Below are 16,022 nucleotides of genomic sequence, written 5' to 3'. Positions count from 1 at the left end.
TGCATCGGCAGGCGGACTCTCAACCACTGTGCCACCAGGGAAGCCCTGATGTGGTATTTTGTTTGTTTATTTTGGCTGCACTGCGCGGCATGGGGGATATTAGTTTCCCGACCAGGGATGGAACCCTCACCCTCTGCAGTGGAAGCGCAGAGGCTTAACCACTGGACTGCCAGGGAAGTCCCCGGAAGCACTCTGATAGCTGGGCAAGCTCAAATTTCATACCTGTGCTCATCCAGCTTGGGCAGTGTTTGCGTTGGAAAGGAGCACTTTGATTTGTTTTGTTTTGTCTTTTTAAATCATGAAATCCATCCATTTCTTCTCAGTTCCCTTTCCCAGGAGATCATCAAAGAGAGAATGGCCAGAATTACACTGAGAACCCTTGGATACTTACTAAATATCAATTATATTGATTTAAACATTGTAAATTTTACTGGCTGTCTTTAAAAGAAATGTCACTGAAGTTACGTCAGGCTTAAAACATTGTTTCCTGGGGGAACTTCATGCAGAAGAAAGACTGAGGTATATTTGTGTGTCTCAAGTTACTAAGGAAGCATCTGAGGAAGAGGACGCATACAGAGTCTAACTTGTGTTTTGAAACTGGAAGCAACATCTTGTTTATAACTTTTCCTACTGTTTGACAATTTTCACCCCCTCATAGACTACCCAAGATATTTTCAGAATCTTCGGTCCCCAAACACACAATAGGCACAAAACAGGTCCTGAGGAGGCAGTGGTGTTCATTAGGCTGCTCCAGGGCCGAGATGCAGCTCCCCCTGCTGGTGGGCCTCCCAGTCCAGAAGGCATCTCCTGCGCTAACTGGCCTAGGCCTCAACTTCCATCTCACAGCCCAGTTCTGGTGGATTATGGCTTTAGTCCTTTGCTTCCTGTTTATGCACAGAAATATGCTTAGAAAGGGGACAGGTGAAATGTTAGAGGTCTTGTTTGTCTCATTATGAATAAGTCTTTAGAGCCTTCCCTTAGAAGTCTCTTAAAAACACACTTACACAAATAATGCACCTTTAATATTCTCTTGGTTTTTAAAAATTACCTCAATAATCCACACTTATTAGAACATGTCAAACAATTCAGAGGAATGGAAAGTAAAATTTAGTCTCTCCCTTCCCACTTTCAGTCCCAGTTCTAACCTCCGTATAACCAGTGCTGACTCTTTGATGTCTGTTTCTCTGTGTTTTCTAAATATACAGACACTTATATACAAGTTGGTTGGTTGGGGCAGGTTGAGGGTGGTAGTGTTTTGTTTATTTTTGGCTGCATTGGGTCTTCGTTGCTGTGTGCAGGATTTCTCTACTTGTGGCGAGCGGGGGCTACTCTTCGTTGTGGTGCATGGGCTTCTCACTGCGGTGGCTTCTCTTGTTGCGGAGCATGGGCTCTTGGCGTGCAGGCTTCAGTATTTGTGGCACGTGGGCTCAGTAGTTGTGGCGCACGGGCTTAGTTGCTCCGCAACATGTGGGATCTTCCTGGACTGGGGCTCGAATCTGTGTCCCCTGCATTGGCAGGCAGATTCTTAACCACTGTGCCACCAGGGAAGCCCTGTTTTGTTTCTTTTTTAAATAAAATTGTATTAAACATACTGTTTTGCTACTTTAGTTTTTCCTCATAAAGTAGCATATTCTGGACATCTTTCCAAATGAAAATACATTTTAGTTGAGGAGAAAGAATATGAAAGTATCTGACTTGGGGAAAGCTGCTGCTACTTTAAGGGGGAAGGAAGGAGGAGAAAAGACTGGGAACACTGTCCATCTTGTGGAAACTACTGTTGTCACCCTTTTATGTGGAATTGTGGCAAAGTCCACACTTCTGTCCCAGCTTCAGGGTCTTGGTTTAACTACAGTAGCGGAGGGTGTATACATTTTCAGTTCTCACTTTAATATGTTATGTTCCGTAATGAAATAGCAGATGTGTAGCCTATGCTATTGCTATAAACATTCAGCAATCAGAGGGCAATTTTGCGGTAAAATTAGGTAATTTTAAGGATTAAAGGGTGTTTCTTCCTCAGAACTGACATTTTCAAGTTTGGCAAAAGGGATTTGGGGCTGAGCTAATGTTAGGATAAGATATTGTTGCTTTGGCCTCTCTGTGTTACTTTGTGTTGAATTTATTTATGGTCCAAGGCTCCTTCCTACAAGTACAAGGTGGGCTTGGGGTGGAGAGGTGTTGGTGTCTCCCGGGGGCAGGGAGCAGCAGCTGGGGAGTGGTGACCCGTGGCTCCTGCCAGTGTCTGGTTCTCCAGGGCTCCTGGCTGGAGGCCCAGCTCATCTGCAGGAAGAAACTCCACTTGACCTTTATGACAGCAAAGTGCTGTGCCCGGGCCGGTCGGTTCACTTACTTCAGACAGGCTGCTAGTACAGAGAGCTGAGGACATCATCCTTCTCATTTTCTCCTAGGCTTCTTTGTAGTCTGGGCCAAAAATCCATGCCATTTCCCCCTTGGCTTCCCCCTCTTAGGGTGGGGAGAAAGTCATTCTCATTTTCCAAGGAAAATTTGGAGTTCAATATTTATAAGTACCTTGAAATCTTTCTCTGGAAAGCACTGTAGAATCACATTATCTCTAATGGTTCTGAACAAGACTTGTGTAGGAACTGTCAGCCCTGACGGATGTGTTTTTCTCCCTGACACCTCTTTTCAGAACCCACACAGCAGTTAAAATAGCCCCAAGATACAGCGCGCCTGTGATCCACGTCCTGGACGCATCTAAGAGCGTGGTGGTGGTAAGTGTGGGCCTCGCGTTGTTTCAGAGCTCCTGTGAAGGGAAAACAGAGAGAGCTGAGAGTTAGAGCGCCTATGAAGGGGCAACAGAGAGCGCTGAGAGATAGAGCTGCTGTGAAGAGGAAACAGTGAGCGAGCATAGTTAGAGCTGCTGAGAAGGGCCAACAGAAAGTGCTGAGATGAAGTCACAGCTGCTCTGAAGAGGCAACAGTAGCGCTGATAGTCAGGGATGCTGTGACAGGGAAACAGAGCGCTGAGAGTTAGAGCTGCTGTGAAGGGGAATCAGAGAGAGCTGTGAGAGTTAGAGCTGCGTTGAAGGGTCAACATGGAGTGCTGAGAGATAGAGCTGGTGTGAAGGGGCAATAGAGAGCGCTGAGATTTAGTCAGAGCTGCTCTGAAGGGCAACACAGCGCTGAGAGTTAGAGCTGCTGTGCAGGGGCAGCAGAGCTCGCTGAGGTTTAGAGCTGCTGTGAAGGGGCAACACAGAGCACTGGAAGTTAGAGCTGCTGAGAAGGGGCAACTGAGAGCACTTAGAGTTACAGCTGCCGTGAAGGGGCAGCAGACAACGCTTGAGAGTCAGTCAGCACTCCTGTGAAGGGGCACCAGGGATTGCTGAGAATTAGAGCTGCGTTGAAGGGGCAACACAGAGAGCTGAGATTTAGCGTTTCTGAGAAGGGGCAACACATAGCGCTGAGAGTTAGAGCTGCTGTGATGGGGCAAGAGAGAGCGATGAGATTTAGTCCAAGCTGCTCTGAAGGGGCAACAGACAGGGCTGAGACTTAGAGCTGCTGTGCAGGGGCAACAGAGAGCGCTCTGAGAGTTAGAGCTGCTGTGAAGGGGCAAGTGAGAGCACTTAGAGTTAAAGCCGCTGTGAAGGGGCAACAAAGAGCCCTGAGTTAGAGCTGCTGTGAAGGGACAATAAAGAGGGCTGAGAATGAGAGCTGCGTTGAAGTGGCAACACAGGGCGCTGAGAGTTAGAGCTGCTGTGAAGGGGCAACACAGCGCACTGAGATTTAGTCAGAGCTACACTGAAGGGGCAACAGCGAGCACTGCGAGTTAGAGCTGCGTTGAAGGGGCAACAGAGCTCGCTGAGGTTTACAGCTGCTGTGAGGGGCAACTGAGAGCGCTTAGAATTAGAGGTGCTCTGAAGGAGCAAACAGAGCAGTGAGAGTTAGTCAGAGCTCCTGTGTAGCGGCAACAGAGTGCGCTGAAGGTTATAGCTGCGTTGAAGGGACAACACAGAGGGCTGTGAGTTGAGGGTATTGCCCAAAACCTTCTATTGGTTTTTGTTTTTAACATTTTTATTGGAGTATAATTGCTTTACAATGGTGTGTTTGTTTCTGATTTACAACAAAATCAATCAGTTATATATATACATATGTTTCCATATCTCTTCCCTCTTGCATCTCCCTCCCTCCTACCCTCCCTATCCCACCCCTCCAGGTGGTCACAAAGCACAGAGCTGATCTTCTGTTGAATTGTACTAGAGAAATGTGAAAAAATAGCCTTGGGCTCGTGTCGTGGTCACTGCGGGTGTGTGTATTGCCGGAAGGAGGACGGGTGTGTGTGTCCTGTGTTTTCCGGCACCACCCCCGAGCCAGCTGCAGCAGTGCTGGCCTGAGTAATAGGAAGGGTGCCAGGACACTTGGACCTTGACACCAACCCAGAGAGAGATTTCAGCCATTGACAAATACTTACAAACATGAATGGGCACTTCTTAACTCTGTGCCAGAGATGAAAGGAATGCAAAAATTTTTAATCAATTTTATTTGAAGTATAGTTTTTTTACAACGTTGTGTTAGTTTCTGCTGTATAGCAAAGTAATTCAGTTATGCATATATATGCATTATTTTTAATAATCTTTTGCATTATTTATTTTTTAACATGTTTATTGGAGTATAATTGCTTTACAATGGTGTGTTAGTTTCTGCTTTATAACAAAATGAATCAGTTATACATATACATATGTTCCCATATCTCTTCCCTCTTGCATCTCCCTCCTTCCCTCCCTATCCCACCCCTCTAGGTGGTCACAAACCACTGAGCTGATCTCCCTGTGGTATGTGGCTGCTTCTCACTAGCTATGTATTTTACATTTGATAGTGTATATATGCCTGTGCCACTCTCTCACTTCGTCCCAGCTTACCCCTCCCCCTCCCCTTATCCTCAAGTCCATTCTCTAGTAGGTCTGTGTCTTTATTCTTGTCTTGCCCCTAGGTTCTTCATGACTTTTTTTTTTAATTAGATTCCACATATGTGTGTTAGCATATGGTATTTGTTTTTCTCTTTCGACTTACTTCACTGTGTATGACAGACTCTAGGTACCTCCACCTCACTACAAATAACTCAATTTCGTTTCTTTTTATGAGTAATATTCCATTGTATATATGTGCCACATTTTCTTTATCCATTCATCTCTTTTTTTGTTTTGTTTTTTGCGGTACGCGGGCCTCTCACTGTTGTGGCCTCTCCCGTTGCGGAGCACAGGCTCCGGACGCGCAGGCTCAGCTTTGGATTGAGTTGTTTGTTTTTTTGATATTGAGCTGCATGAGCTGCTTGTAAATTTTGAAGATTAATCCTTTGTCAGTTGCTTCATTTGCAAATATTTTCTCCCATTCTGAAGGTTGTCTTTGTCTTATTTATGGTTTCCTTTGCTATGCAAAAACTTTGAAGTTTCATTAGGTCTCATTTGTTTATTTTTGTTTTTATTTCCATTTCTCTTGAAGTGGGTCAAAAAGGATCTTGTTGTGATTTATGTCAGAGTGTTCTGCCTATGTTTTCCTCTAAGAGTTTGATAGTGTCTGGCCTTACATTTAGGTCTTTAATCCATTTTGAGTTTATTTTTGTGAGTGGTGTTAGGGAGTGTTCTAATTTCATACTTTTACATGTACCTGTCCAGTTTTCCCAGCACCACTTATTGAAGAGGCTGTTTTTCCTCCACTGTACATTCCTGCCTCCTTTATCAAAGTTAAGGTGACCATATGTGCGTGGATTTATCTCTGGGCTTTCTATCCTGTTCCATTGATCTATATTTCTGTTTTTGTGCCAGTACCATACTGTCTTGATTACTGTAGCTTTGTAGGATAGTCTGAAGTCAGGGAGCCTGATTTTTTTTTCATTATTGAATATGGGACATTGAATACAGTTCTCTGTGCTATACAGTACGACTCTGTTGTCTATCCTCTGTATAAAAGCTTACATCTTCTAACCCCCTCCCCCTTGGCAAACACCAGTCTGTTCTGTATGTCCATGATTCTGTTTCTGTTTCATAGATAAGTTCATTTGTGTCCTATTTTAGATTCCACATATAGGTGATATCATATGGAATTTGTCTTTCTCTTTCTGATTTACTTCACTCAGTATGAAAATCTCTTGGTCCATCCATATTTCTGCAAATGGCATTATTTTGTTCTTTTTTAATGGCTGAGTAGTAAGGAATGTAGAATTTTTTTTAATGACCCATTTCCAGGTAGAAAAACGTTTAATCTGGAATGGGCCAGTTGACCCTACCCAAGGGCAGAAAAGCATTCACAGATATATGTTGAAAACACAGAATTCGGTAAATATAGTAAAGAACTTACCTAAGTGGTTTTTCCTGCTTTTCTCCATCAGTGAAGCCTAACATCGTCTCTTGTTATGTGTTTCATTATTTTCACTGAATAATGGGATATAATAGGTTGTGGGAATCTGAGTGACCATGTGGTCCAGTGGTTTCCAAGTTTGTTTTAGCCACAGAAACCTTGTTTGCAAGTGATGTCTCCCCTGAAAACTCAGTAGAATACAAAGAAGAGCAGCCCCTTCCACCCCTCATCCCATTCCTGGTTCTCATTGAAAGAGCGCAATTTAAGCACCATTAATCTAGTCCAACCTTCACATTTGCAGGCGAGGGGCCTGGTGACTTGTGACACTACCAGGCACTGTCACGCAGCCTGGACCAGGGCGACACATTTCCTGAGCCATTTTCCAAAGGAATTCTTTCAGATCTTTGAATTTACTTATATGAAAATTATACAATAATCGCTAACATTATTAAATATTTATAGTGTACCAGCACTGTGCTAAGTTCTTCACATGGATTTTTTATTTTATCCTCATGAGGTAGATACTTTCATTATCCCCATTTTAGAGGTGAGGAGACAGGAATGAAGAGATTAGTAACTCTTGAGGCCACACATCCCTGAAGCAACAGGTGTGGATTTGAATGCAGGTGCTCTTACTCTGTGAGGCATTAGTTAAACTTGTTCCATTAATATTTAATGTCTCCTTTATTAAGAAGGATAAAATTAAATCGGGCTGGAGTCATAAAATTGCAGTTATTTAAATTGCCATTGAGATAGACTAACGTGCAAATAAACTACATTTCTACAACTCAATTTAAAAACAATTTTTTGGATCTTATATTTGGGTAGTGTTTCGTAAAGAGGTTATGTCAGGTCCATGGTTGAGTAACCAGTGAGCCTCTCTTTAAGGCTTATTCCTGTTTTCAAATGCTAATGAATGACTGTGAACGTTTCCTGTTTGGAGACCAGTCGTTGGTCCCGTTTGCATGCGCAGTGGTAACACTGACCCCACAGGTTGGGGAAGACTTTAGCTGGGAATGACTTGGTCCCTTGATTCTCTTCCGAGGACACTCCTCCACTGTCTGGAAGAGCTAAAGCCCCGTGGACCCAGCTGGAAGCCAGCAGAGGATGAGGCGTGGGTGTCTGTGCCTTTTACCGTTTGGTCCAGCCAAGCAGTCGACAGTCGTTGGCTCTTCTCATATACAAAGAAACAGCCACCTTTTGAAATTACTCAGACATAAGTATGATGGCAAATCGTTTGGGTAATTGCCAGTGACACATTTCGGGAGTCAGTGGTACAGTTTGTTTAGGTTGATTTGTTTAGATTGATTGATGGTTCAGAGTCTTTTGATCTCACTGCAGTGATCATGACGCAGGTTCACACTCTAGCTACTGTCTCATGTATTTATTTGAAAGGTTCCAAAATGTGGCAATTACATACATAATAGTTGGAGATTTAGACCGGATGATGGATGCCCCCTTTCTTTCCTTTTTTTAAAAAAAAAATAAAAAACAAGATGTGAATATTCAGTCCTCTTTAAATTAGAAAATAAATTTTCAGCATATTCCCACCGTAAATTGTGCTGCAATTTGCCGTGAGAAAAAAAAAAGAAAAAAAGGAAAAGTTCTATGTCTGATGGTTGGCAAGAAAACACAGGATGGACTCTGGTTTTGTGATGGAAGGACCACATAGATTAGCCCATATAATTGGCCATGAGCTTGTTTCCATTGAGCAAGTCAGCCTGGGCAGGGAGGGGCCTGTCACCGCAGCTCTGGCAGCAGGAGCTCCACGGGGGGTGTGGAAGGGACCAGCCAACAGCAGCAACCCCTTCCATTTACCCAGTAGTTCCTGTGTTGGATGCTGTCAAGTTCTGGAAATCGGGGGGTTACTTTCTCAGAGTTTAAATTCTAGCAGAACGCAACAGTGTTTTAAAACAGTGATTGCATGTACTTTGGGGGAGCTCAGGAGTAGACATCCTTTCTTGTTTTTATGAGCTCTGCTGGATTTCCTAAATGAGGACTCCATTGAGGTGAGGTTCACATAAGACTGGGAATTACTCTAGTATGCATACCATTTGGGAGCCTGTTTTTAGGCTTATCACAATGGCCTTTACTGATTATATTTCTTAATAAAGTGATTTGGTTTTATACTAACTCACAGCTGATTGGATTTTTATTAGAGATACTTAGACAATTCACACAGAATTATAGACATTTAAAGCTGATGGGCACTTTAGCCATCATCCAGCCGAACTTCCTCCATTTCAGATAATGGTATTGAACTTCCCTGCCTTTTTGTGTGTTAGAAAATCCTGCTGGAGGATGCAGGGTTGGGACAGTGCTGTGATCTTGGAACTGATGTGAACAGCAGCAGCCATTTCCTCTTCCTTTGTGATTTTATTTTGAGCTGTGGTGGCAGCTATTCTACCTATTTGGTAATCATAGTCATAAATACTATTTAGCTGATTCTAGTTTTACAGTTTACTGAGTAGCCTCACTTTTCTCAGATGGTCAGTTTCCTTTCTTATTTTAGCACAAGCTCATGGTTGACTGTGAAGATCAGCCTTATTCCATCAGCAAACATTTGTGAGGATGCACCTTCTATGTGCCGGGCCCCACGTTAGAAGCCAGGGGCACGAAGGTGGTTAAGGTGCAATCCTACCCTCACAGGGCCTGTCCTCTAGTCAGGGAGGTAGATGCCTAGGCAGATGCTGGAAGCCTGTGGTAAATGCAGTGATGGAGAGATGAACAGAATATCTTTGAAACCCTGAAGAGGGGGTACCTAACCAGTGTGTTTTGGGGCCCCAAGACCACCCCCAGTTTCAGTGATTTGCTAGGACTCACAGAACTCAGAAACACTTTTATACTCACAATCACGGTTTATAACCATGAAAGGATACAGATTAAAATTGAGTGGAATCTAGAAAAGGCCAGGCACCAGCATCCGAGTGTCTCTCCCCTCAGAGTCATACAGACAGAGCTTAATTCTTCCACTAATGATGTGTGACAGCATGTATGGAGTGTTGCCAACCAGGATGCTCGCCTGAGCCCTAGTGTCTTGGGCTTTTATTGGAAGCCAGTCACGTAGGCAGGGCTCACCTGTCTGACCTGTCTGAGTACCTTAGGGGGTTCTCAGGCTTCAACCCCTCCAGAGGTTAGATAGCACGTAAGCCAAGTTCCCCCATAATTCACATTGTTAGCATAAACTTTCTGGGATGGCCTGAGGCCCCAGGTAGACAAAGACATTCTTTATCAGGCAGGATATTCTGAGGGCTTAGAGTTTATCTCCCAGGAGCGGTCAAAGTCCAGTCTCTTCTTTGTAACATGCAACATTGGAGCATCCCAGGCCTGCTGAGTTAACCCTTTACTGTAAAGCCAGGCAGGCATTAGCACAACTGGTGAAGGGAGAGGAAATGATGTTAGTATGGGAAGGCTTCCTGAAGGAGATGACCCTAGGACTGACCAGTATTACTCATGTTTTATCTTCTTTCGCTGCTCTATGGTTATTGAACTTTGATCTTGCATTTTCAGTGTTCTCAACTGTTAGATGAGAATCTAAAAGATGAGTACTTTGAGGAGATCATGGAAGAATATGAAGATATTAGACAAGACCATTATGAGTCTCTCAAGGTAAGTGACAAAAACACATCCCCGCTTGTTTGGGTAATAAAATGATCCTACAGTTTTTTGTTTTTTGGTTTTTTTGGCCGCATCAGGTCTTAGTTGCAGCACGCAGGATCTTCGTTGCGGCACGTGGGCTTCTCTAGTTGTGGCCCGTGGCTCCAGGGTGCACGGGCTCGGTAGTCGCAGTGCGCAGGCTCTCTAGTTGTGGCGCACGGGCTTAGTTGCCCCACAGCATGTGGGATTTTAGTTTCCTGACCAGGGATTTAACCTGCATCCCTTGCATTGGAAGGTGGATTCTTAACCACTGGACCACCAGGGAAGTCCGATCCTACAGTTTTTAATGTGAATTTGCTGTTTGGAGGAGGCGAAGGTTTGGGATCATTTTTGGGAAGTCCTACTTTCTAGTTCACATCAGCGTTCTTCAGTGTTCCCAGTAATTTTGGGTTATATTAAGGTTAATTTTATTTATTCCTCCAAACATGTACTGAGTAAGAAGTAGGTGTTGGGTGCTGTGCTGGCTGCCACTTATGAGAATGAATAAAACATGAGCTCATAGGCAGCAGGGAGATGGGGACTGAGTGTACTGAGGTGGCTCCCACAGATCCTTATGCTTGAGGAAATAATGGAAGAGAATGGAGACATTAGACAGGACCATTGTAAGTCTCTCTGCCTGATCGCCCGAAGCTCTCTGTGCAGAATGTTTCAAGAACTGTCCCTCTGTAGACTAGCTTCAGGAGATGCATGGAGACTAGGCATGATTACTTCTTAGAGGTCGTTGGGATATTTCTTCCTGGTTATCTGCTTGCTGGGCCTTGCGTATGGGGAGGCGGGGGTGTATTTCAGGGGTGGCCAGGTAAGTGAAATGGGATAACAGACAGCGAGACGGGAACAAGTTTCTGAGGCGTCAGCTGGACCAGGGCACTGTGGTTGGCCTTCCCCTTCCTTAGTTTGCCTACGTTTGGCTGTTTCTTGGTTCTGCCTTCTGGGCTTCAGGGCGGTCAGTGGCCACCACTTAATCCCAGCCTCAGGTGAAGTACAGGCAGGAGGCCTCACGGTAAAGGCTGCAGGTCCGCCTTGCATTTACGTATCCATATGTAACGGGTGCTCATTGCATCTTTACTCTCTATTGTTCTGGTGCTGGTGTGAAGCCATATTAGATGGAAAAGGAAGAGCTTTCTAGGATATGAATTTTCGTGAATAAAAGCATATGTTTTCTTGCAAAACTTATTTACTAGCTTCCTTGGGCATGCTTTCATAGTAGCAGCTGAAGCGCTGAGTCTCTGACTGAATAACTTTTCCTTTTTTCATAGGAAAGAAGATACTTAACCTTAAGGCAAGCTAGAGAAAGTGGTTTCCATATTGACTGGCTGTCAGAGCCTCCCCCAGGTCTGTATGGCTATTGGTTAGAGAAAAGTGCATGTGATAACTATGCATTTACTGAGCAGCAGAATCAAACAGGCAGCTAAAAACTCTTAATTATGTTCAGTAATGATGACGAAGGACAGTGATGATCAAAAATAAAAGTCTACAGGTGCCATTTATGGAGAACTAAACACTGTCCTGAGATTGACCTGCAGCGGCTCTGAGTCCTTGACACAGGAAGTGCTATTATCCCCACTTTTACTTGAAGAAACTGAGTTTCGGGTAATAACTTGGGAGGTTACTAGCATTCTATCTCTGATCTGTCTTCTAAACCCATACTCTTGCCTCTGTGCTTTGTTTGAGTGGGCCTCCTTCAGGTTGAAGCCAGTTCTAGAGACCTGCCTGGGTGCTGCTGTCACTACCTTGGCCTAGGTCCCAGGCGGGTCCAAGTGCAGACGTGGAATGTCTAAAATTGCAAATGCCTGCGCGTTGAACAGACCTTAAAACATTGCAGTGAAGCAGGCTCTCCTATTTTTGTTCACTCTCATTCTCTCTTGAATACTTCCCTCTTTTGATTTCTTTCATTTGGTTTCTTGCCCTTCTGATTTCTAGCCACTTTTCTTGCCTTGCATAGGTGTTCATGAAGGAATAAAATGTGTAAGCCGTTTTGACAGGTTCAAAGAGGCATGTGATACGAATGCAAAATCGAGACAGGGTGAACAGGGGTTATGTTAATTGAATCTGTATTTCCAAGGTAACATCTCAAATCCACTTTCATTGCTCATGACCCCCGTGTTCTGCACACACTCAGCAGGGTGGATTAAATTGAAAACGTAGGTGAGCTGGGTTCTAGATTCAGTCCTGCTGAGTTCAGTGCGGTTTAGTGAGAAGAAGGCAGATGGGGAGCTGGGAGGCTTGGGTTCTGATCCCAAGTGACCTTGAGCATATTGCTTCCATGTTTGACAGTTTCTAATATGTAAAAAAGGAGTTACTTTATGGAAATGTGAGGATAAAATAAGACATGTAAACCTTAGAAAAAATATAAATCACTATATAGTCCAAACTATTATTTTCTCTTTTCCTTTCAGTATGAAATTGGAAAAATATCACAAGGGGGAGCCCATTTTAGCCAAGCCAAGCGTCCAAAATACATGTCAGTGGCAATAGTCCACTGAAGGCCTGCAGCACCAGGTGGCAGTGGGGACACTTTTCAAGTGGCTGTTTAACCCCCATGTAGGGCCCCTAAGGACAACCCAGCCTTAGCGTAGTTGCAAGCAGTCAATAAAGAGAGAAGGAAAGGTTCTTCTCTCTAGGCCTTTGGTGGTAAAACCTCAAACACATCTCCAACTCTGGCTGACAAGTTCATTCAAGAATAACACCCTTGAGTGACCCGGAAGCAGAGCGTTTCCCTGACTTTCCAGGCAGGGTGACACTTCAGTCAGGAGAATAGCTGTAATTTCTTTTTCATAACCAAACAAACCAGCATAATAGAATATTTACAAAGCAAGGATTGTCCTGTATAATAAAAAGATGACCAGGAACACATGGGGAAAAGCTACCATGAGCTATGTCAAAAGGTAGAGATTTCCAGGCAAAATTAAGAAGCTGCACATACTTTTCTTTTCCTGTACTTTCACCTCTCACTGTTACTGTCTAATGAGGGAAAAACACTCTTGGGACTCCGGTGTTACCCCTGAGCACCTGAGCGTGGTGCTTTAGTTTAAGTTCTCTGATCCTTACTTGCAGATCAGGAAACTGAGGGCATGAGGGCTGGGAAGCGGGCAGCGGAGTGGTCACCTTGGACCCCAGGCTAACCAGCCGGGACTTGGTGGTGCGGGGTGGTACTGGTGCCCCAGGAAGCCCAGTGGCACCGTCTGTCTCTGAAGTCTTCACCAGTATTTCACTTAGGATCTTTTTTAGATTCACAAGGAGGTGTAAAGAAGACTGTATTGAACATTCGTGTACCTCCACCAGGCACTTAAGGAATAAGCTACTGCCCACTTAAAAAAGACAAAACCATACATGTGGGAATTACTGTGAGCCCCTCCCTCCCCTGCAGGATCTTGAATTTGATGCCTCATTTCCGTGCATTTCCGCAGACTTGGATTATATGCATATGTTCAGTAGGCAATACATTGATCGATTATTGATTCATGTTTTTAAACTTTATGGAACTTTATGGAAGTGGCCTGTTACATGGGTCTTTCTCCATGCTCTTTCTTTTAGTATCGTCTTCATTTGTACAAGTGAGATCAACCCCAGTCTGTCTTGTTTCTTGGGCGGGGGTGTTGGTGGGGAGGGTTGAGGGAAGAGTTTCCAAGGGCAGTGCAGTCAGTCAGCTGCAGGGGAAGAAGAGGTTTTTTTAAGATGTGCTGGCGAATTACTCCTTCTCCTCAGTAATTTCAAGTTCCCCTCTTTGTAAAACAACTCCTCCGGGTGACAGGAGGGAGGCGGAGCGTGGGAGCCAACAGAGCGGGAAGGCCTCCCGCAGGCGGCACCAGGCATGAGTGGCACTGAGCCCCAGGCTGGTGCCAGGGTTCACGCCTCTCACTCTGTCCTGTAGTGAAGCCCACATTCCTTGGGACTCGGGTCTTTGAAGACTACGACCTGCAGAAGCTGGTGGACTACATTGACTGGAAGCCTTTCTTCGATGTCTGGCAGCTCCGGGGCAAATACCCAAACCGAGGCTTTCCCAAGATATTTGACGACAAAGCTGTAGGTTAGTTCAGTAAGTCCTTCCATCCTGCTCTGGTATCCGAGACATGGTCTTGGGACTTTGAAGACAAGAATAGGTGGTGAGCAGCGGGGTGGATTATGCAGGAGAGAGTTTACTGTTATGACATGATGTAGGGTACTGTTCCATCCGCTCGGCTCTTTGACAGTTTGTAATCTGCTGGGTTGGTCCTTATTTACTGACAACGTTTCGCATTTCATTTATCCATTCTTTACTAAATGTTTATTGACATCAGTTACATGCTGGGCACTGGGGATAAACAAAAGAAAAATGTATCAAGGAAGATGTATCATCGCTGCCGTCTGGTACCTGGCTGGCTGGTGCAGCACTGGAGGGTGATTCCCGTACAGCAGGACGAGCTCCTGCTGCGGGACCAAGGCCCAGCTTCTGTGGACACAGGGAATGAGACAGACCTCAGAGTGGGACATCAGGAGAGGCTTCCTGGAGGAGGTGGTGTTTGAACTGCTTTTTGAAGATTAGTGGGAGCTACTGGGCCTGGGACTGGGCATGTGAGGTGGTGATGAAGAAAAGGACACTCCAGGCCGAGGAGACCGAGTGGGAAGGCACAGACACGTGGGCTGACTTGGGGACCGGCAAGGAGGCTATTGTGCCTGCTGGGGAGGGGCTGGGGGTGACAAGCTAGTTGATAGATAAACTGCTAGCCCTGCGTCTCGCTGTCAGCCCTGCCCCCAGAGACATGGGACCGAAACACTAAGCCCTTCAAAGGGTTCTGTAACAGCCAGCTCAGAGCGAGGTGGGGGTTGGACTGGTGGGTGTGTGGGGTTAGGGCTGAGGGGAGCCTGGGAGAGTGGCCCTTGCCCACTTCCTGGGGGGGCCCTGGGGTGCGTGTTAGGTGCTGTGACTCAGCGGCTCCCAGGCTAGCTGAGGTGCAGCAGTGGGCAAGGGCCTCTCATTCTGATCTGCTCCTGGGTGATCACAGATGAGCAGTTGAGTGGCTGAAGCAGGGCTGGCCAGGCCCAGAAAGCCTAACCCTAACCCTGCTGGCTCCCGCCGGAGCCAGGTGAGGGCCTGACGGGCCCTGGGCTGGGCCATCCAGGAGCAGCACTGAAGCCACACTCCACTCCTCAGGCTGTTTTGCACCCCCAGGGGTCACGGCGAGGTCAGGGGAGCTGTCTGTGCACGAGGAACGTGGTGGTGGAAGGGTCTGGCCTGCCTTGTCTCGCTCTCTGTCTGACACATTGCTGCGGGGAGCCAAGAGCTGGCTCTCTGCCTTTTGTTAAATGGAAAAATAAGTGGCTTGAGCTGGCGAAGCAGACTGTGTCCGGGAGCCGCACTTAGCAGAACTGCTGAACCCTTAGCTCATGCACCTGGGGTTGCTGATGGCAAACACTGATTTGTAAAGTATTTGAGGGGAAAAGAGAGGGGTGAAGAGAGAAGATGACTGAGGAGAGGTAGTAGTTTTAAAAAGAAGCATTCTTTGCTGGTTATTATTGGCATCTCTAAGTGAATTTTTACGATATTTTCCTAACAGGTGAAGAAGCCAAAAAAGTCTATGATGATGCCCAAAATATGCTGCAGGCACTGATTAGTCAGAAGCAGCTCCACGCCAGGGGCGTGGTTGGGTTCTGGCCAGCGCAGAGCAGCCAGGACGACATCCACCTGTATGCGGAGGGCGCGGCACCCCAGGCCGTGGAGCCCATCGCCACCTTCTACGGACTCAGGCAGCAGGTGTGGAGGCCGTGTGGCCAGCGGACACATTGCCCTACTCTTTGTTTTAAGCACTCACAAAACATAAATAAGAATGGTGTAAGTTTGAACTTCGTGTAAGCATAGCTCTGCCCCACCTCACCCCAAATGACCAGTCAGAGCCCCGAGCCCAAGGCATTTGTGATATAGAGAAGGGGCCAGTGTGGGTTTAGAAGCTGGGCCTCTCGGGCACCAGCAGGAGGGAGGTGTTTCCTGTCGGGGTTGGATGGGTGAGGAGAAACACTGCTGCTGCCTCGGGGGGTCATGCACAGGTGGACATTCACTTGCTCAAGAACATTGGTTTTCAT

The 16,022-nt window shown here is 45.8% G+C and overlaps 1 protein-coding gene across 5 annotated transcripts in view; it reads left to right on the top strand.

Annotated features, from left to right (window-relative positions):
• The window catches only part of MTR (5-methyltetrahydrofolate-homocysteine methyltransferase), a 111,375-nt gene that overhangs the window by 87,978 nt on the left and 7,375 nt on the right, over positions 1 to 16,022 (top strand). For all 5 annotated transcript variants that reach the window (XM_024761480.1, XM_024761479.1, XM_024761478.1 and 2 more), the window contains 5 exons: positions 2,648 to 2,729; positions 9,819 to 9,917; positions 11,222 to 11,297; positions 13,837 to 13,992; positions 15,500 to 15,696. In XM_024761480.1, the coding sequence (XP_024617248.1) occupies positions 2,648 to 2,729; positions 9,819 to 9,917; positions 11,222 to 11,297; positions 13,837 to 13,992; positions 15,500 to 15,696 (610 nt within the window). The remainder of the gene's footprint in view (positions 1 to 2,647; positions 2,730 to 9,818; positions 9,918 to 11,221; positions 11,298 to 13,836; positions 13,993 to 15,499; positions 15,697 to 16,022) is intronic.

The sequence above is a fragment of the Neophocaena asiaeorientalis genome, unplaced genomic scaffold, assembly GCF_003031525.2.
Source record: "Neophocaena asiaeorientalis asiaeorientalis breed wild unplaced genomic scaffold, Neophocaena_asiaeorientalis_V1.1 scaffold166, whole genome shotgun sequence".
Classification (NCBI taxonomy): domain Eukaryota; kingdom Metazoa; phylum Chordata; class Mammalia; order Artiodactyla; family Phocoenidae; genus Neophocaena; species Neophocaena asiaeorientalis.
Note: the sequence above shows the minus strand (reverse complement) of the source record. Positions and strands in the feature narration are given on the sequence as shown.